The following is a 21335-nucleotide window of genomic DNA, read 5'->3' on the forward strand; positions in this document are numbered from 1 at the left end:
GCTTATATGGGTGACTGTCCTTGTTTTAAGAACTATACCCCCAAGTACTTAAGAGGGTAAAGGGGAGTGAGGTCTGCAACTTATGTTTTCAAATGGTTCATGAAAGTGTCTGATGAGAGAAATGACAAAGAAGTTGTGGCCAAATGTTAACTACTATAAATCTGGATGAAAACGATTTCTGGGTTCTTCACACTATCCTTACAATTGTCCTACAATCTGCAATTATTTCAGAATCAGAAGTGAAAACACTGAGCATATTTTTATTTACTCTATATTATCAGTTAATACTTGCGAGTCCATGCTTACCAAGGTGAAGAGGAGCAATAAGCGGTAGGGGAAATGCACTGGAACTCTTCATGAGCCAAGAGAAAAGGAACTGAGGCGCAACCTCGAGGACGGGCGTGTGTTCGTACTGAAAATACTCAGTCACAGAAATGTAAATTTTTCATTTTATTCAAAGTTGGTACAGAAGTGCTAACGTTTCCATAAAATAATTACTATACTTCAGTTACAGGACAAAATACCACAGAAAGGAATATACTTTGCAAGAAATGTAGTTCATCTTAAGTTTCCAAATACTTTTAAAGGCTAATGCAGCAGCTGGCAAAATAACACACAGTACACAGAGAACAGTGTATTTTACAGAGTCAGTAATGAAAACTGACAGCTCTTTAGCAGATTTGCTTCATTTTTTTTTTTAAACAATAACACTTTTAAAAACACATTAAACCAAGATCATATATGTCTACAATTTAAAAAATCAGATTGCATACAATAGAAGAGTCAAGTTAGAATTGTCATGTATGGTTAACAATCCTAAATCTACAATTTCAATTGTATTCCTTTCAATATGGAAGTTACCTGGTTTATACCAAATTCTACTTTCTGTTCGCAACTAAAACATTATACAATGAGATGGACTTGGTAAGTCAAACCTTAAAAAAGAAAAAAAAAAAAAAAAACACGCTGCAGACAATGAACGGTACACTGGAAATCAGTTTACAATTCAAAAAACTCACCAATAACTCAACAACTTCATTTAACATCACATTTGGTCTACAATGCATAACTGACAAAACAATCCATGTACACAATACACACCCCAGTGCACAGACTGGTCTCATAGAACGTGTGAACAAAGCTTTAATAGGCAGGACACTGGGAAAAACATTTTTCAATGTAGACATCTGTTAAAAATGCGTTAATACTTACATATCAAAATTACTAGATAGAAGGCAGCAGTACTCTGCTGACATTTGGCTTAAAAATAAAGGAATGAATGAAGCAATTTCACAGGATATTAGAAAAGGAATTGGTTTTCTTCTTGAAGAAGACTACTAACTTTTGCACAGCAACTATTTTTGATATCCACCTTATCAAAAAAAAAAAAAAAAAAAAAGGAGCAGCAGCAGCAGCAGCACTGAGAAACATAGCACAGTTCACATGTGACTGCCAACACAGGCCCAGGCAGCAGAAATGGGACATTCAAGCAAAGAACGGGTAAATCCTCGCTTTCATTTCTGAACTCTGTTGGCAATCCATCAACTGAAGCAATATTGGTGGGGGGAAGCAGGGCAACAGGTTCCATACCATCATCTGACACGAATGTAATATTCATTATTTAAAAAGAAAATAATAAAGCTTTTGCATATTAACAACCCCACAGAAAAGTCCATGAACAAAAAAGACTAGTTGATCTGTTTGCCACTCAAGAGAGATCTCACAGTGAAATGAAAAAGTTCTAACTGTACGTATTTACACCGCGACAGCCACGTGCACCTAGACTAAAGCAATCGTTCATGGAAATTAGAGATGAAAGATACTCTGCCAAAGGCATCTTCAAAAGCATCCTTTAAGTTCTTAAAAACAATTGTAGATTTAAAAACAAAATTTAAAGGTACAGAGCACATTCTATATAGTATATAGAACTAACAGGTTATTACTGCTTTGCCTTATCACACATGGCTAAGCCAAAGATGTTCCTCACACCTCTCCTTTTCCCTGTATTTCTCGTTCCTCTCAACTCCACCAAAGCCTGAGGTGCTACATTCTTAAAAACTGCTGTAGGGACACACCTGCTGGCTTTTTGCTGTGGGCCATACTCTCTCCCTCAAAGTGCTCAGGCTAATTCTTCTAAACCATGTTCCATTAGTCTACACCAGCTTGAATCTTCTTTCCATATTATTATTAAAGTTGACTATCCCTAAGATAAATATATGAAACAGAGGAGAGTGGGAAAAAGGTAGTCACTTGTCTCCATTCTGAGAGTTTTCCTATCTTTTGATGTATAGGCAAGATCCAAGAGAGAGATCTATTTATTCATTGCCGATAAACAGGGGCTAACTATTCAAATGAAGAAAGTGAGGAGTAAAACAAGGGCAATGCCGAGTGCAAGAAAACACATTATTTTTTCTTCTTTTGCAGGCATATTCATAGATTTCATCTAACCTAGTCTTGTAACACAACAGGCAAAAGAATCCTTTAGACCCTTACAATCAATGTGAAAAGCAAAAAGTAGTTGATTTGGCAGATGTCTCACTTTGTTTGATGCTTGTGACACCTGGATCGAATTCTGCTCTATTAAAATGAAGGTAGTCAGGCATATGAAAAAATACCTTCATTAAGCTTATTAAACTTACACAAAGATTAAAGATTAGTATTTGCCCTATTAAAATATGAGATTTCTCCATGCTCTCAGGGTGCTATTGACAGGAGGTAAAATTTCCTACAGATTTATGATTAAAAAAAATAACCCAAAGGCTCTACAGCTTAAAGCATGTTTGTCAAAATGCTCCACCCACAGAAACCTACAAGTCTGTTCCTGTTTCTCCAGTTCAATCGTAGGGAAGAGCCCACAGGCCCCGTTTTAGCTGGTAACCCCCCAGTACAACTGCAGCAGTCCTGACACTAGTATTCTCTCCTCCACCAAAGCAGAACACAGGCCCTCAGACTAGGACACTGACCCTCTTATGACTGAGGACCCCCGATTCAGGTACCTCTCACCGGCCAGGGCTTGCAGCACTGCGGTGCTCATCCCGACAACTCCGGAGACGACCCATGGCGGGCTTCTTATGCTGGGCACTTGCGGGATACTGAGAGTACTGTTAGCCTTGTGCTTTCCACACGTGGAGTTACACACATGAGGGAACATGGTTTTGTGCTTTCTATAAAACTTACTTTAAGCTTTGTTATCATGGAATGTGAAACTCTTGTCACATGTATGCTCTCAGACATGCCTACCCAACCTACACTGGAAAATGATAAAAGTTAAAACATACTCACAGAATAAGTAACCTTAAATCTTTATTTAAGGATATAAAGGAAACAAACACAGATGAATAAATAACATTTAAGCTGCAACACAAGTTAGACCTACCTGGTTCTTTGAACCTAAATAAAGGCTGCATGTAAAATACGTAAATATAAATGTATTTTCTTTACTAGTCATAGCAAAATTTAAAAAGAGGAATTATGTAAGAGTTATGTTTCAAGAAAGGGAAAGGTGTGAACTAGCAGATTAAATATCAGCAACTGAAAGGCGCTAATCAAAACATAAATTTCAGAAGCTGATTATATTAAGGAATACCCTACAGAATGGCCTGTGCCACTTTGGGATTTCAATACTCTACATAGCAATGAGCTTTATTTCAGTTTCCAACTACTAAAACAAAAAAGTGAGTTATTAGTGAACATTCCACTTACAGAGGTATAGGCGACACTGATATACTGAAAAATTATCCAGACAAGTTTCTCCAGAGGCAATAAAAAAAGTAAACACTCCTTTACCCAGCAGCACTTGGGTATACAAGGTGAATTTACCAGGGAAAATACAAGTCTCCAATAAAGATGTGGTTAGCTACTCTCGATCTGTGCTGTTGCCGAAATCACTGAAAAATGTACTTCCCTCACTGATAGAGTTCACTCTCTGTAAACTGTCTGGGGGTGCGGGGGGGGGGGGTGCGGAGGCTCCATTATCGGGGAAACAATTACAATCCAGGGCTTCTCTGAGGAGAGCAGGGCACTGCACCTACACTAACAAGAATCTGAGGCCACTGTGCTTTGTCTGATTTATTCTAGCATCCCTCTACCCAAACACACCATAAATCCAGGTAGCCAAATCGAACCTCAGAAGTCATTACATAAATTAAGGTTACTGGTTTAAGTCAAGTCTCAGATTATGGTCCTCCCTCCAAAAAATAAAGTGCATGAGATGAGAAATGATGCAGATGTATCAAACCTTGGTGTTTACTTCTGAACAAAAGACTACATGCCAATGGTTAAGGCTATTAGTTACCAGATAAATGGGGTGCTTAACCCGAAACAAAAAGCTAAACCCTATCTTTTATAAAGGATTTGAGATGGAAACAAACATATAAAATTATATCAATTCACACAACATTCCTTTAAAGGTGAATCAGTAATTTAAAGCCTTATTCCTGCATTGGAGAGAGAAGTTTAAATAAAAACATTTATATGACAACGTGAATAATGGTGTGAGACTGAGCACTGGCAAAGCCTATCAATTATTTTGAACCTTAGCTAAATTCTGTTCTGCAGTCAAAGTAACTGAAAGTAACTCTTCCATCAGAGGTGAGAGTTTGACCAAAAAAAATACCAAATTAGGAGAAGTTAGCTTAATGGAGGAAAAGGGGGTTGGCAGCCCTGAGTTAAGTCAACTAAGAAAACCAAGCGTAGTGATTAAAACATCAACCGTAGTGATTAAAAGATTACTTCTTACATAATCCAGCTTCACACCTAACTAGTACAGAAGAGTTTCTCTCTATGCCAACTGACTAGTTCCAACTTTTTACCTTTAATTGCTGCAACAAGGCTTTTTGGCATCAAAACAAACCCCATTCCTCTCTACATTGCGATACCATCATTTCCAAGGGACTGGTGTGAATTTTAACTACTTCTGCCTAATTTTTGAAAAGTGAGCTTCGAGAATAAAATTCTGATAAATTATTAGGGCTTTTGTTATTAGTGAACACTCTGGAGCATTAACAGTTTAAGCTAATAGGTATTTTAGTACATTTAAACACAACTACTATTTAGCGAATCCTTCTCTGGGTCCAGGCCTTCAAATCTGGGGCAGAGCACCACTTGTGCACACTGTGGCAATAAGCCTGAGAGTGAATTAAGCTGACAAAAGATCAAAATAGGAATATGTTAAGTGTTCAAACAAGAATAGGTGAATTAATTAAAGCAATGTGAGAGAAGACAAATCAAGGGGAAAACCAGTCTCTTTGAATGGTAGGTGGGCCGACACATAAACAGGAATAAGTCCTATCTCTGACGTCTGCTCAGGCTAATGTCAACATTAAAAGGACAAGCAACTTAACACCCAGCTAATGAGAAATCTTAGGAATACTGACGCCTAGGGCTGCTACACCCAGGTACTTCTCAGCATCTCATCTAGCAGTTTTTCCGACTTCTTCAGAAAATCTTGTCCTGGCAGGTCTCTGTAGTAACATAATTTAACAGCAATGGTCTTTAAACATCTCTCAACCCAAACTCGGAAATGCAGAGGTGTCACTGCTAAATACCTGTGGGGTCATTTTCAGCCATCATAACTCAGATGAAAATGACACAGGGGAGTACAGGGTAAACAAAGGAATGCCAAGTGCGAACATTAATGGGTCTAACTTTTTAATAGCTAATAATATAGCAGGTCTACAGGGTGGTGAAGAATGAAAGTAACCTGTATTACGTGATCTCTAAAGAGAGAGGATCCACAAAACTCAATATAGAGAAGATAACAAGGGACTGAGAAATGTAGAGACTTAAAGGTTCTAACCACCCTGGACAAGACTTTTTAAGCCCCTACTCAGCCTCAGGTTAGAGAACTGAGTAGCAACCTTCCTCCCCAATTCTTAAAATGTGAAATTTCATCAAGCAACAGGCCCCTGTTAATTACTTCATGTGCCATCCCTAAGAGTTCGGGCTTTGTGACCCAGGCCAGCCTCTTTCTGCAAAAAGACAATGGCGCCTTTGAGCCAAGTGAAAAAGAAGCCTTGGGAGATCAGATCTGCTGGACGGAGGCCAAAGGACACAGCAGCACTGCTACTGCTTGATGCTTCTCTAACCAGAAGATAAGAGTGATAACTTCACTAGGAAAGAAAGGCTGGGGAAAAGATTGGCTCTGCTGTTTCAAAAGCCACTTACTATCTCAGGGTAGAAAGACAAAATATTCTTCAACAGGGAAATGAGACATTCCACAAAGAAACCCATAATCACTCTGCATGCCAGGGCAACAAGCTCTTCTCATCAGATCTTGAGACTAAGACTGCCCGAGAGGACAAAATCTAAGAACTGGGGATACCAGATGAGACAGTAATTTTCTCCACCTTTGAATACCAGTGTCCTCACTTCATTCTGACTTTTAGCTAACTATTTCAGTCAATCACTCTTAGCCAGTTCTCAATCTTAGCTTGAGCCAATAAGAAAATATATACATATTAACGTCTAGGTATCAATGTCATCACTTAGGACCCATTTAGTGTAAAGTATGACTATTTTGCTAGCTTTAGGAGAGACTATGTATCATTCCATGATCATTCTAACGAAGTAACGACTGAAGAATGGTCCCTTGAAATGAAGCGGCAATCAGGAATTCACATACTCATTCAAGCATATTATCTATTACTGGGAAGCAATAAGAAGGGCAAGCTTCAGGGACTTCAGTCTAAATAAAGTGATGTTTACACTGGCAAGAATAAACAATCCTAATGGATATGCTAACAACCATTCCTTATTTACAAACATTAGTACTCTAAACTTGACCTACTGCTATATACACACAAATAAGACACAAGATGATGTATTTTATGTACCATACTAAGACAACAGCAGAGAGAAGGCAGGGGGATGCTAAGACCCCAAACTATTAGGAGTCAACATTAAACAAAGCGGGGGAAATCCACTTAAGACACCACCTATTCATTTATGCTTTTAACAGAAGGAATAAGAAGGCTGCTCAGCCAATATGTCAAATCTCACTGCTGAGTTACACAGCAATGTGTTCAAAGAAAAATTTTAATTTCTACAACTTAATGGCAATTTTAAAAATCTGAGATCTTATTATTTCCCCAAATACCAAAAGGCTGTCTCAAAAGAAGAACAGTTCCTTTGAGAAAAGAAGAGGACAAACCATAAGTCCAGATTTGGACACCTGGTTTGCTGTTCTTCCCAACAGACTTTGTAACCTTGGATATGTCACAGCCTCGGCCTCCACTTGAGGACGGTCCTTACTTTCATTTGGCCCCCAGCTTATTAAATCTTAAGAATGAAACTAAAAAAAATTCCACAAGGCACTCTAATAAGCTCTCAGAAATCATACTATTCAAACACAAATTATTTTCTCAACTACAGATTCAGTCCATCACAAAGCCTCCTGGAGATGGGAAGACATTATGCTACCTAGTAATTTCTAAAAATCAACTTTGAACTAATCAAGTCCATCATAATGAACTTAGTTTACAAATACAAAAAAATTTAAAGTCATCATGACTGAGTTTTGATCCAAAATCTACAAAAGTATCTAAAAAAGTAATAATTTTCCCCTAAAGAATACAAGGTTAATAAAACCATGCAATTTAAAAAATATCAGAGATTACAGAAAAGTCAAAGAAAGTAGATACAAAATTAGTTTCCTTCATGTGCCATGGAGGAAAAAGGACAGCATGCACAAAGAACGACATCATGTGGAGAGCTTTTCTCAAACGTCTTTTGTACCCTGTGCTCATGAAGGGGAATCCACCTGTGAAAAATGGATTCTCTTCCAGGAACGCTGAAACTGGATACTGAGCCATGCCAAGACAGAGGATCCTACAATTACACAAGTCCTGTAATCTCCATAGGACACAGTACTAAATCCGTAGAAGCTCTCTTGAATCTGCCATCCATTCTACAGAAAGGCTATACTGCAACCCCACCAGTGGCAAAGCATGCACTCTTCTGAGTTTCCTGTTACTGATGGCCTGTTTGCAATGAAATATCCTCATGCTCTAAGTCACTGTAACTGTTTAAACAAAAATGCAGAGGCTGCGTACATACGTTATCTTAAAAAAAAATTTGGAAAAAAACTTATGAAGGATACATTATGATCTCAGAATGATATTTTCACTCTAAAAACTCAACTTCAACGTATCACGATCTAATCAAGTGGGGCAACCCAACACAAAAGCCAAGTTAAAATTTTTCTTCAAATTTCCAGACATATTTTCCAATGGATCCACTCAGGAAGGTTAACTAGTTAATAAAGAATGTTACCAAATGACAAGAACAAAGCTAGAGAATTAATGGTGTACAAGGAGTCACCTGTTCAGCTTAACTGATCAAACACTGCTTTAGGGGATGCTAATTTTCAAACTATATAAACGATCTTAACTTGGTCAGTAAATTTGGGGATCATCAGCAATGTTAACTTCATTTTCTCCCCCCCATAATCATTTACAATACAGTCATATGACATACAACTTTATAAAGACAAGACTACTTGGTGACCATTTGAGTGTGGTTCACTTAAACTTCAGAGGAGGAAAAAAAAGAAAAAAGAAAACAAAAACAGCTGGAACTTTTCCCCAACATTCCATATACTGGTGGTACAGGAACAGCTACAAAAAACATTCCTCTTCCTTTCTTCCAGCATACAGAATCCATAGGCTCATGCTAACAAAACGAACCTGGCAAACGAACTTGCCCTGAAACAAGTACTCCACAAGCACATGTTAGATTTTCAGTACATAATGGATTATACAATGTACAAATTCAGTTCTTTAAAATGGGAGTAGGGATTACAGAGACAGAGAAAAAACTTTAAAATGAGCAAGTCTTCTATTTCAGGGTAAGAAGGTCTACCAAGATTTGGCAGTGCGGACAGTGTATCTTACTCATGATACCTTAGCATATAACTCTGCTCTAAGTGCTCTATGAGAATAATTGGTCTCTCCTTACTTTGGTATGGAAAATTTTAAACCATATTTGCACTATTCAGTCTGTTTAAACAAGTTTTACTTCATTTAGGTTGAAAATTTACTTTCATCCATCTCTGGGAAAATAAAAGTCTTGCAAATAGATGATTTTTCTGCTAAGTAAAATTTGGCTAAAACCTACAGCGTAAACAATGCCTGAGAGATGCAACAGTTACATAAGTTTGCAGGATTTTTTTGTTGTTGTTGTTGTTTTCCAAAGACCAGTATTTTCTTAAGTTAGTGTCTCATCATATCCTTAAAAGTTCATAAGGAGAAATAAACAAACATGAAAATTCCAAGTGAACACACAGCAAAAAGTCCAATATTGAGTATTACTTTAACTTGTGGAGGTTCTTCCAACATTTGTAAACAAACAGCCTCCTCCTCCATCAGGTCTCTGAGACTCCTCTTGCTGAGGCTCTTACTTTTAAAGCCACAAAACCAATCGATGAACTTCCAGTACTGGCTTCCGTCCTCTGCTTCTTTCTTTCTCTCTTTCTCACCCATGAGCGCTGCCTGCCCGTTGGAATACGCATCCACGGGTGTTTCTGCCTCCGAATGACCTAAGGAAGCCACTGGGTTGCCCTCCTCTCTGCAGGTCACCAACAGATTCACATCTTCCGGCTGCAGGCCCTTGATGCTGTCCTCAGACTTCCCATTGGGGATGACGTGGTTGATGGCCTCGCTATTCTCACTGCATCTCAGAATGCTCTTCTCTTGCATTTTGTACGGTTCATCTTTTGGGGAGCAGCTCTCCTTGACCACCAGGCTCTTCTTAGACCAAAAGGTGGTGGTGCGAATCTGTTCCTTCGTAGGAGGTGGTGTGAGAAGACTAACAATTACAGTAATGAGTCCTGTGATCCAAAACAACGCTGTGGCCACATACATGTAATGGATGTCTTTAATGAAGACTGGCCTGTTATCAGGTTGGTCACATTCCGGGGCACGGTAGGCAAAGGCCAGTGTCAAGCGGACTGCTCCAAGGATAAAGCCCGCCATTCCACCATAGAAAGCCCCTTGTTCATTGCAGCGCTTCCAGAAAATGGCCAGAAGGAACAGGGCTGCAACTGGGGGCGTCAGGTAGTCAGCTACCTCCTGGATGTAAAGGTACATCTGGCCTCCTTGCATCTCCACGATGATGGGCACCCACGCGATGCTGATCACCACCATGAAGGCCACAAATATCCTGCCCACGATCATCAGTTCCCGGGAGCTGGCGCTCTTGCGGATGAGTTTGTACACGTCGAGGGTGAATATGGTGCTGGCGCTGTTGAAGATGGAGTCCAAGTCACTCATCAGAGCGGCAATCATCACGGCCATCATCAGGCCCCGGAGGCCCACGGGAACCAGCTTCATCACGAGGCGCGGGTAGGCAATGTTAGAGCACCCAGCTCTGCTTCCACACACCTGCATGCAGTGCTCGGGGTTGATGCAAGCTATGTCATCGGCAAACAGTATCCGGGAAATCATTCCGGGGACCACTATGATAAACATTGGCAGAAGCTTCAGGAAGCCGGCCATCAGGGTGGAGCCTTTGGCATGAGCAATGTTTTTGGCTGCTAGGACCCTCTGCACGATGACCTGGTCAGCACACCAGTACCAGACTGAAGCCGGGGTCTGCCCAAGGATGAATCCAGGCCAAGGAACGTCTTCATCTGTTGGGTTCCGCAACATTTTCAGTGCGTCTTTCTTGGGGTGGACATTACAAGAATTTGTGTTGGAAAGGTTGTACGTCAGCAGGATGGAAGTGACATTGGGTGAGGCCAACATGTACCTTCTCTTAACTTCCTCAAACCCGCCAATCTCCATCATGCTAATCACCATAAGTGTGAGTGCCCCAACGATCATGAGCAGAGCCTGCAAGGTGTCTGTGTAGATTACTGCGACAAGGCCTCCGGTGACGGTCAGCAAAGCGGTCATGCCAATGAGCAGGATGACAGACACATAGAGGTTCCAACCCAAAGACTCCTGGATAAAGAGGGCACCCGAATACAGATCCACAGAGAGCTTGGTGAAGATATAGAGAATCAGAGACAACGCTGCAAAATAGACCTGAATCCTATGGCCACCAAATCGCTTGGACAAATATTCAGGCATGGTGTATACCCCCGACCGGATGTAAATCGGGATGAAAACCCATCCCAGAAGTTGCAAAAGCAGCAAGGCATTGAACTCCCATGCGCCCACTGCAAATCCACTTGCGGCTCCAGATCCTGCCAGCCCAATGAAGTGCTCACTCCCAATATTGCTCACAAATAGAGAGGCACCAATTGCTACCCAGGTCATAGAGCGCCCCGCCAAGAAGTATCCACTCACGGTGCTTCTATTAGATTTCCACATGGCAAAAAAACCAATGCACATGACCAGGATAAAATACAGGGCCACTATGGCAATGTCTGCTGTCTCCAGTACAGCCCTCATGTTTGGTAACTTTGCAAATAAAAGCGTCCAATGACAGAAGTGTCCGACTTTTTATTTACTCATGAGTAACCCCAGCCAAGTCTGGAAACCATACGTGAACTGGACTACACAGAGCAACACAGCAGGTCAAAGTCTTTGTCCTTTGGTTTGCTGTCTTGATGGTGGTGGTTGTGATAAACTTTGAAGGAGACAGTTTAAATTTTCCTCCGCTTCTTAATTGGGATTGAGAACTTAGCTCGTCCTCTTAATCCACTCTCCACAAGACCATCAGCATTTACTCAGGGGCTGGAGGAGACATTCTGAGTTGCAGCTAAGTCTAGTGAAGCCTACTGTACCAACCCTGCAAGGCAGCAAAGACAAAAGACAAAGATTGAATTAGAGGAGGGGCTCACCAAGCGATGAGGAAACTTTCAGTCTAACAAAACGGCGCAACAAGACATTATTAAAAAAAAAAAAACTTTAAAAATATATATACTTTAGTTCCACAGGAAAGAGCAATCCATGCTATCACTTAATGTCAGGAAGAATATTTATCATTTTAAACTGAAAACAAAAATATACTGTCCTAAATAAGTGGTCTAACTTCTCTGGCAACCGACAACTGCCCATCATGACACTGCACTTTCTTCTCTTACTGTGGTAGTCTCAGACTGGAAAAGCACCGAGGTCGTAAAGCAACCTGGGGGAGGGGGACTCTAATTATTCATAATAAATAAGGTCACCTAAATGAATCTTCAGTCTTCCCAGGTGGCTCAGTGGTAAATAATCCGTCTGCCAATGCAGGAGACACAGGTCGATCCTTGCGTCGGGAAGATCCTCTGGAGGAGGAAATGGCAACCCACTCCAGTATTCTTGCCTGGAAAATCCCATGGACAGAGGAATCTGATGGGCTACAATCCATGGGGTCGCGCACAGTTGGACACGACTTAATGACTAAACGACAACAAAATGAATCTTCAGATACTGCTGAGTTCTAAGAGTAATGTATTTTGTAGCTAAATTAGGGTCCTGGATAGAACAGGTATTGACTAGGTATTATCATCCACTCCCAAACACAATACCAAGTATTGCTTAATCTAGGTAGACTACTGTCACAAAACTTCCCTAAATTCCTACCACAAATGTACATCTGTGCTAGTCATCACACAGTAACCTAGAAACTTGACGTGACTCCTGCCTCAAAGGGAACCAGATGTTCCTACAAAGACAGGAACATACAATTTATAAACAACCCTAAATTTTTATTCTGCTAGCTAGAAGGAAGACACTGAAAAAAGTGTTTTTTCTTGTTGAAGGGTATACAAGGCAAGGAGAGGAGGGAAAAAGAGAAAAATTTTCTGGAAGACTGAAAAACAACATCATTATTGTTATATCTTCCAAACCTAAACAAAATAGACATCTGTAAGCCATTAGGTAACAAATTATTGTCAATATTAATCAGATTTTTTCAGTCCTGGATTAAGAAAATCACTGAAAAACCGACATTTAAATTTACCTAAAATTTAGTTTATGAATATGACAGGTTTTCTCCTGGAAAAAGAGAGAAATTCTGAACCTTCAAAGTAATTATAATTGGAGCTGAGGAACAATATGAAAAACATTTTGTTATTCAACCTAATGCCTTCCACATGTTAACTCCTAAAGTGATTTCTCCTTTTGAGATAAGGCAACCTCAGAGTGAAATGTTTTTCTATGCTTGACAAAGCAGATGCTTTTTGATGAACCTAGATTATTTTCCTTTAAAAATTAGTAGCAAAGTTATCAAGTCCTATAAATGATACTAAAGCCATCTCTTTTCAAAACAGACCACAGTACAAGTCACTTAACAGCATACCTCTTAAGGAGCTGGGGAAAAAGCTTAAACATAAATGCTCTACTGTATTAGTTATTAAGTCTAATTAATAACAGTGCCACATAGAAATGTCTTAAACCCTTCTCTATGCCTTTTTGAAGTTGAACACACTACAACAATTATACTAAAAAAAACTGACCGAATAAAATCCTTCGTCCTAAAACTCAGTGTCAATAATGACTGGCATGAGTAAAACTGCCACAAACAAAAACACACTAAAAGCTGGGACTTGTTTCGCTTTATTCTTGCCAAATCCTGAAACTGGTAGTATTTCTATGACTACTTTCTCTGACCCTGAAACATTCCAGTTATTTAAAAAAAAAAAAAAAAAAACCTGGATACTATTTAGGAAGAATTACCTAAATTTCAAACAAAATCTAATCAAATAACTAATTAACAATTATTATTTATAAAGGCACCTTTAGTGTTTCAGTGTAAGAATTAGGTCCTCAACTACAAAGACAACTGTAGCTGGCAGTTACGAGATTCTTCCCTGTCATCAACAGAGCTCCCACTGCCACCCAACATCCAGCCACACCCCTGTGATTCTCTTCCAACTTACACATAGATAAGCCTAGTTCACTGGTCCAAGGGCCAAGTGTCTCTCTTCTCAAAGGCAGTCGTTGGCCATCTCCTCAAGAAGGGACAAACACCCAGTGTGTTTATTTTTGTTTGGAGGGAAAGTGGAGTGGGGTACGCATTGTAGTGGCCACTACAGCAGCTTATTCGTTCAAAGAACAAAGCGCTCAGACACAAAATAAGCCCTTCCTTCTCCAATCACTAGGAAGCACTGCAAATCGACCACACTGTTTCCCATTGTCAAACATGATGCAAGTCAGACATCTAACCCATACTGCGCTCCCTCATGAACGCTTAGGCTGGTCTAACCCCTAACTTCCCTAGAACAGCAAGTGGGTCAGCTAGAGAAAAGATGTTCTTTCTGCCCAGAGCAGGGGTGGCAGGAAGAGGCAAACACTAGCTCAGGGCTTGAGTTCGCAACGCTTTCTGCCTCCTCAGATCCTTCAAAAGCCACTGCCGGCAGCCCCCATCTCACAGGACACCGTCAGTCTGTGGACAGACTTAAGATTTTTCCAATTTAAACAAAAAACATCCAGAAATCAGCACCTAGTTAAGACCGGAAAAGGAAAATAAAAATAGGTCAAATCAGTTTATAGAAAGATGTAAAATACTACAATGCAATGCACCAAATTCATATCTAGCCATTTAGAGATTGTCACAGCCTTGACCTTCAGCCTTTCAGAAAATGAACTGTGCAATTCCTAAAAATGGTCTCAAATAAAACATAGAGTAGGTTTTGCATATTTTTTCCCACTCTTTTTAAAAAGCAAACATTTCTACAACAAAAATATAATGAACACTATCCAGAGTTCCTTTACTGTTAGAAAGAAGCCACATGGAAAAATTTTTTCTCCAGCTGCTAAAAAGAAGCCTTTTAATTTATGTTTTCATATTTCTAGGACTAAGCTGGTTCACAGTTGAGAGAAATCCCTTAAGTGAGAAATGTAGGACAAGGAATAAAGTAGGTATAGTAATGATAAGTATGTGAGCTGGTTCCTTCCTACTGCATTTTTAGGAAAACAATATAATGTAAGTAATAGTCACAGAATGTATAAAGAAATAGTCCCCTAGTTATAATGGCCACTGTAATAAATTTAGCCAATTTCAATCAAACACAAGGGTGTCGTGAAACAGAGAGACTCCTCCCAACAGGAGGGGGCTTCCTTCTCAAAAAGCAGTGTTTTATTGGGAGTTCTGCACAAAATTAGAATACAATCTTGTACATGAAAGCACTATTTCATGTACTTGGATGAACTAAATTACAACTGAAGAATTAATCCAGATAGAGAAGCATACATAAATATTTGCTGTTTGAACTAGAATCAAATAGGAAAGACCAAATTAACATCATCTATTAAACTCCTTCATAATATATCAAAACATAATTAGTTATAATGACCAAATCTAACATCTCTCTTCTATTATCTAGGGAGACCATACAATTTATCTTCCAAACTAGGAAGTTATTCTGGGACAGTCCATCAAAATAGGATGTATGGTCACTCTAAAAAGAAAATCATCTGCTATAGAAACCAAAGAACAAGTAAAACAATTCCTAAAGCCATCAGGGCTCCAAGTCATAATCAACTCAATGAGGCATGTGGACTGACAAAGAGTAGAACCCAATGACTCTCAAAGTGACCAAACCATGATCTTTTTAGCTTTGGGCTCAAAATGACCATCTGAACAGGCAAAATCCAGTACTGTCAAAAGTAGGCTTGCCAAGTCTTGTGCATTTGCTGACCCAATGGTCTGATAAGGAGTAAGTAACACCTAGGAAGTATGTCATCTTGCCCAGTGCAACAGACAGGTGTTCAGTGAATGTCACTTCACCATCTACAACTTGCATAGACTGGAAGTGGTGCTATAAGCCTCTTTCAAAGTAAAGTGCCAACGATACCCCCGGCATTTTAGGAGCTTCTTGTGCTGTGCCTGCTACATGCTCAGTTGCTCAGTCATGTCCGACTCTTGGGACCCCATAGGCTGTAGCCCACCAGGCTCCTCTGTCCATGGGATTCTCCAGACAAGAATACTGGAGTGGGCTGTCATTTCCTCCTCCAGTCCAACTCTTTAGGACCCCATAGACTGTAGCCCTACAGGCTGTTCTGTCCATGGAATTTTCTAGGCAAGAATACTGGAGTGGGTTGCCATTGCCTTCTCCACAGGAACATCTTAGAAATTATTTATTGATAAAAGATGAAATAATGTATTAAATACGCAGTTCTCTCACAAATATTTTAAACTGACTCCCAACCACCTCATCAACTATTAGTGCCTATCTACATCACTTCATTCAAATAAAACTCACTCAAGTAAAACTCAAGAAAACAAAAAACTCACTAAATGTATATAAAAATCTACTTTTCAGACATATTTTTCACCTTGACTCGAAGTCCAATAAACCCAATTCCACTAGTGGAACAGGTTACTCGTCTTGGTACGTAAATGCTCGTAACAGGACCTTTTGTTGCCCAATCCCTGCTTACCTTAAAAACGTAGAGCTTGGCTATGAGGGCAGTTTATCAGTGACACCAAAACGAAAGTTGAGTGCTTCTAACAGAACTTAGATCAATTCCAGCCTATTCAAAATTACAAGTGGAGCTGGAGATATTATCTGTAGTCATATAACAGTCCCTAAAACTTTTAAGGAGTCTGCCCTTAAATTTCTTTGGCAAAGTATTTCAAGTATGCCAACAATCTCGCTGAGCTTTTCGAAGTATATAAGAAATGTTCAAAGCCCTGAATTAAACTCAAATGGCTTATTCTGAGGGTTTATATTCTGAGGGTTCCTAGTCCCCGTGTCCCATCACAGGGGAGGGAGGTGAGGCGGAATGAGCAGGGATTAAAGCCCCACTCCAGCAGCCTCGACCAAGCAGAACTTTTCAGCAAAGTACTGGTGGGAAGGGGATTAGGAGGGATGGCTTCCCAGGTAAGTAAACTAAATCTTCAAATAAAATCTTCTTCATCTAGGAAAGTTCATAAACCACCAGACTTATCACTTCATCCATATACAAAAATCCCCTGAGATGTAGTCATTTTTATTTGTTTCTACCACTGCAGAAGTGTGGCTCACAACGGCTCTTTTTGGTTTTGCTTGTTCTTCTAAAGAAGTCTCAGAGAATGAAGAAGGGCTTTTGGGTATGGGGGCAACTTTGAAACTACCACGGGTTTCAACCTTTATTGGATGATACTAGATATTTGTGTATGGAGCAAACTCCAATAACCTATTTCTTTGAGAGAAATGAAAATGTAAAATAACAGAGCTGTAGTGCCTATGGTACCGTATCATGTAATCCCAACAACTAAACATTGGTGTTAACTTTGAATGGGGAAGAATTCAAGAGGTTCAGCGCGGTTTGCTTATAAAAGATTGATTATCATGTAAGTTATACATAATGGAGATTAAAAAATAAAACCCTGGCACTAAGTCCTGACACCTTGCAGGTACTGTGCTTTAAGTGCTTTCTGCATTACTTTAATCCTCACAATAATTGTAGGAGAAGTACAATTATTATGATATTACACACAAGAAAACTGAAACCAGTGAGGTAGTGTAACACCCCAAGATACAGTTATTTGTGTTTACATCTGGATTTGTACTCCCATCTGGATTTGTACTCCCATCTGTGTCTAAACTGCTTCTTCACTTAATCACCACACAATACTACCTTTAACGAAAAGGGCAATTTAATAACAGAAACAATATTAATAAAAGATTGTTCAACATCATCATCAAAAAGTTTTAAAATTTTTGAGCTTGCAGAGAAAACACCTGAGATGTATAAATAACAAATGTTAACAGAAAAAGTACATAGGAGAAAGTCCAACTTAAATATCTATGTATGATCATACGTGATAGATATATGTACAAAGAAAATAAAGAGATTAAAACAAAAAGAAGTCCCAGGTACAGGCTTCCTATATAAGTACAAACATGCAGATCAGAAAATCCAGCTAGAAGACCAAGGTTTAACCAGTTTCTCATCCAAGATGAAGGCTTTTGCCTCCATTCTGTTTTTCAGCATTAGAATTAAAAAATTAAGTCTCAAAGTCTATTCTACACCTGACCTTGTTACCATGGCTATATGAGTCTCAGTCTGCTAACTTCCATCTTTAAGACATTAGACTGAAAAAGTCAGCTCTATGATCTATAAACATGAGTTCTCATAGTAAAACCTACAGACCACTTTTCTTACTGAATGAACTGTTTGTAACCACCTATCCTTTTCTCAGAGTACGCACAATTTGGCTCATCAACTCTGAAACCACTGAATTCTTCCTCATCTCAGAGAATGTCAATTCCATCCTTACTATTATTGCTCCAGTCAAAAATTAACAGCGATCTTTGAAGGCTTGGGCTTCCCTTGTGGCTCAGACGGTAGGTAAAGAATCCACCTGCAATGCAGGTGATCCAGGTTCAATCCCTGGGTTGGGGAGATCCCCTGGAGAAGGGAAAGGCTCCCCACTCCAGTATTCTGGCCTGGAGAATCCTATGAACTGCAAAGACCATGGGGTTGCAAAGTCGGACATGACTGAGTCACTTTCACTTGAAGGCTTGCTCACTTTCCCTCCCCCCACACACAATCAATCATCAGCAAAATCTGCTGGCTTCATGTCAAAAATATACCCACAATCAGAACATATAATCTCAACTGCTAGCACCCTGACCATTTCCCTAATCATCTCTATCTCTCCTTATCCTGATTTATATTTTCCCCCACAGCACACAACACCTTCTAACATACTTTAATAAATCTTCCTTATGTTTACTGTCACCTCACTACCAGAATGTAAATTCCATGAGGGCAGAGGCTAGTCTCTCAGGTTCACAGATGTGGCTGGTCTGTCTAGAACATCATCTTACACACTACAGGGCTCAAATGTTTGTTAAATGAATCCAATATTAATGAGTAAGCACCTGATCAAGAGTGTTAAACTTCCAATAGTCTATACAGTCATCAACAACTGGGTTTTAAAGCAGTAAAAGAAGGTAGATTAAAAGGCCAAGAAGTAGGTGAGCATTTCCTCCCTGAGGAAAGTGATTTGCAATCTCAAACAGCACTGGTTGAGAGTGTACAGAATGACAAGGTAAATCAGACTAGGCAAGCATGCTGCCCTTTGTTCCGATAAAACCTCAACAGGCCATGACACAACAGAAACCTGTCTGGAGCCACCATCTCATCTACCTGCCTGCAGTCCTTCATTGTGCTAACTCCACTTCAGAACGTGTCCCAGATCTCACCTCTGCAACCATCAACGGCCGCTTCACCGTGAGCAGTGACACGTGCTTCGTGTGTTACAGCTGTTTCCATGCTGGTGTGGGCAAGCAGCACCTCCCTCAGCTCCCTCGACACAGGCCCCAGCGTCCTGCTGATGTCAACGCAGGAAGAATCTTTCCCATCTCTGCCTCTCCACTAACACCTGAAAAGTTCATTAAAAACTTACTTTAATAACTGCTACTGCTACTGCTGCTAAATCACTTCAGTCGTGTCCGACTCTGTGTGACCCCATAGACAGCAGCCCACCAGGCTCCCATCCCTGGGATTCTCCAGGCAAGAACACTGGAGTGGGTTGCCATGGCCTTCTCCAATGCGTGAAAGTGAAAAGTGAAAGTGAAGTCGCTCAGTCGTATCCGACTCTTAGCGACCCCATGGACTGCAGCCTACCGGGCTCCTCCGTCCATGGGATTTTCCAGGCAAGAGTACTGGAGTGGGGTGCCTTTGCCTTCTCCGACTTTAATAACTAGCACTTCCCAACACGAGTGCCAGGCACCACTTTTATACAACACGCACCAGGTCACTTAATCCTCACAAGAGGTAGGCATGATGACTGCTCCCAATTTACAGATGAGAAAATTTGAGGACATATTAAAAGAATTACTAAGGAAGTCCAGAACCATCCTCTGTGAAGTAAAGATGAAGAATGTATCCTTTCACAACACTCCCCAGGAAGATATACGTAAAAAGTAGAAATAAATACAACTCAGAAAAAAAAAAAAATCTGCTAATCAATTCAGAGGAAATGAGGCCATCTGAGAATCATCTTCTGTAATCCCTAATGAAATAATGTTCTGAGGCAATGATTATGGTTGATGCTAAAAGGTGAAAACGTCTGATGGGGACTTCAGAACAGACGGATGAAGTTGACAACAGCTGCCTCCTGACATGATGCTATACCCCAGAACTCTTGCAAAAACATCAAGTAAATACAACCTGTAGACGCTGGGATTCAGATTTAAGCAAGTCAACTGTAGTGACACATCTAAGCCAATTTAGGGCACTTGTATATAGACATCACACGTTAAGGGGTTATAGTTGTTCTTAAGCCCTTACCTTTTAGATATACACTAAATATTTACAGGGGAATTTTTGTATCTGCATTTGCTTTGAAGGACTCCAGCAAAAACTGATTTAGTATGTGCATGCACATACACACGTGTGTGTGTGAGTTGCTCAGTTGTGTCCAACTCTTTGTAACCCCAACTGATTCAGAATTATCAATAAATGCTAAATCCAATGGAAGACTGCTGGAGAAAAGAATATTCAGTATCAAGTTTGTCACTCCATAAACCACTTAATAATTTCTAAAGGAAAAAAAGCACATTAATAATGCAACAATCTGGTGGCTATCACCCTAACCGAATGATTGCGTGACACCCCCAAGAGTGGGACAAACTGGCCTGTCTCCTGGTGTAACACACTGGTCTCCCTGTGTAATGTTCCTGCCAAAAATGTTTAACCTATCTCTAATCATGAGACAACAACTAGACAAATTCAAATCGAGGGACTCTCCAGACCAGAGGGCCTGGACTCTTCAAAGTAACAATGTCTTTAATGACAAAGAATGGTTCAAGATCTGTTCAAGATCAAGTAGACTACATAACAACCAAATGCATGAACCTTGATTGAATACTGAATTAAAGAACTAAAGGCTAACACTGGAATAAGGTAACCTTGAACACAAACTGAACATTCTGCAATTGCATTGTAGTAATGTCAAACCTGATTGTAATGGTCATGCTATGGTTAGAAAGTCCTTATTCCTAAGAAAGGCATGTCAACAATACCTGCAACAAATGGTACAGATAAAGAGCCAATAGGGCAAATTTTAATCCCCAGTGATCTAGGGGGAAGGCATACAAGTGTTAACTGAATGGTTCTTATAACTCTTCTAAAAGTGTAAAATTTTCAGATGAAAAAATATAAAGTACTCCAGCAAAAAATAAACGAATAAAAGGAAGGGGTGGTGGAGATAAAGCAAGAGTGGTAAACATTGATAACTGTTGAAGCTGGGTGATAGGTACAATATAGAGATTCGTTAAACGAGTTACTTCTGTGTATGCTCGAGCCCACGTCTTAATTCTCACTTCTACAAAACGGAAAAAAACATGTACTTCAAGTCAACATCATCAAGACATTACTAATCAAGGTAGATTACTAGGTAAAAGTCCTGCGGGAAAGAAGCAAGCATTAAACAACCATCATATACTGTCAATTCTTTTGGGAAAGGCT

The 21335-nt window shown here is 39.9% G+C and overlaps 2 protein-coding genes across 6 annotated transcripts in view; both read right to left on the bottom strand.

The window, feature by feature from the left end:
- The window catches only part of MRPS6 (mitochondrial ribosomal protein S6), a 64323-nt gene that overhangs the window by 30394 nt on the left and 12594 nt on the right, over window positions 1-21335 (bottom strand). Inside the window, exon 1 of one of the 2 annotated variants that reach the window (XM_044939391.1) lies at window positions 19067-19093. The exons of the other annotated variant lie outside the window; for it this stretch is intronic. Coding sequence (XP_044795326.1) covers window positions 19067-19078 — 12 coding nt within the window. The 5' untranslated portion in view covers window positions 19079-19093. Of the gene's footprint in view, window positions 1-19066; window positions 19094-21335 lie in introns of those variants that run through there. 2 annotated transcript variants of the gene reach the window in all.
- Window positions 438-21335, bottom strand: part of SLC5A3 (solute carrier family 5 member 3) — a 46771-nt gene continuing 25873 nt past the window's right edge. For 2 of the 4 annotated variants that reach the window (XM_006048220.3, XM_025281262.2), the window contains exon 2: window positions 438-11733. In XM_006048220.3, the coding sequence (XP_006048282.1) occupies window positions 9237-11393 (2157 nt within the window). In that variant the 5' untranslated portion in view covers window positions 11394-11733 and the 3' untranslated portion in view covers window positions 438-9236. Of the gene's footprint in view, window positions 11734-12115; window positions 12174-19066; window positions 19206-21335 lie in introns of those variants that run through there. The other 2 variants (XM_044939373.1, XM_006048223.3) reach the window with 2 other exon arrangements.

This window comes from Bubalus bubalis, chromosome 1 (genome assembly GCF_019923935.1).
Source record: "Bubalus bubalis isolate 160015118507 breed Murrah chromosome 1, NDDB_SH_1, whole genome shotgun sequence".
In the NCBI taxonomy this organism is placed as follows: Eukaryota; Metazoa; Chordata; class Mammalia; order Artiodactyla; family Bovidae; genus Bubalus; species Bubalus bubalis.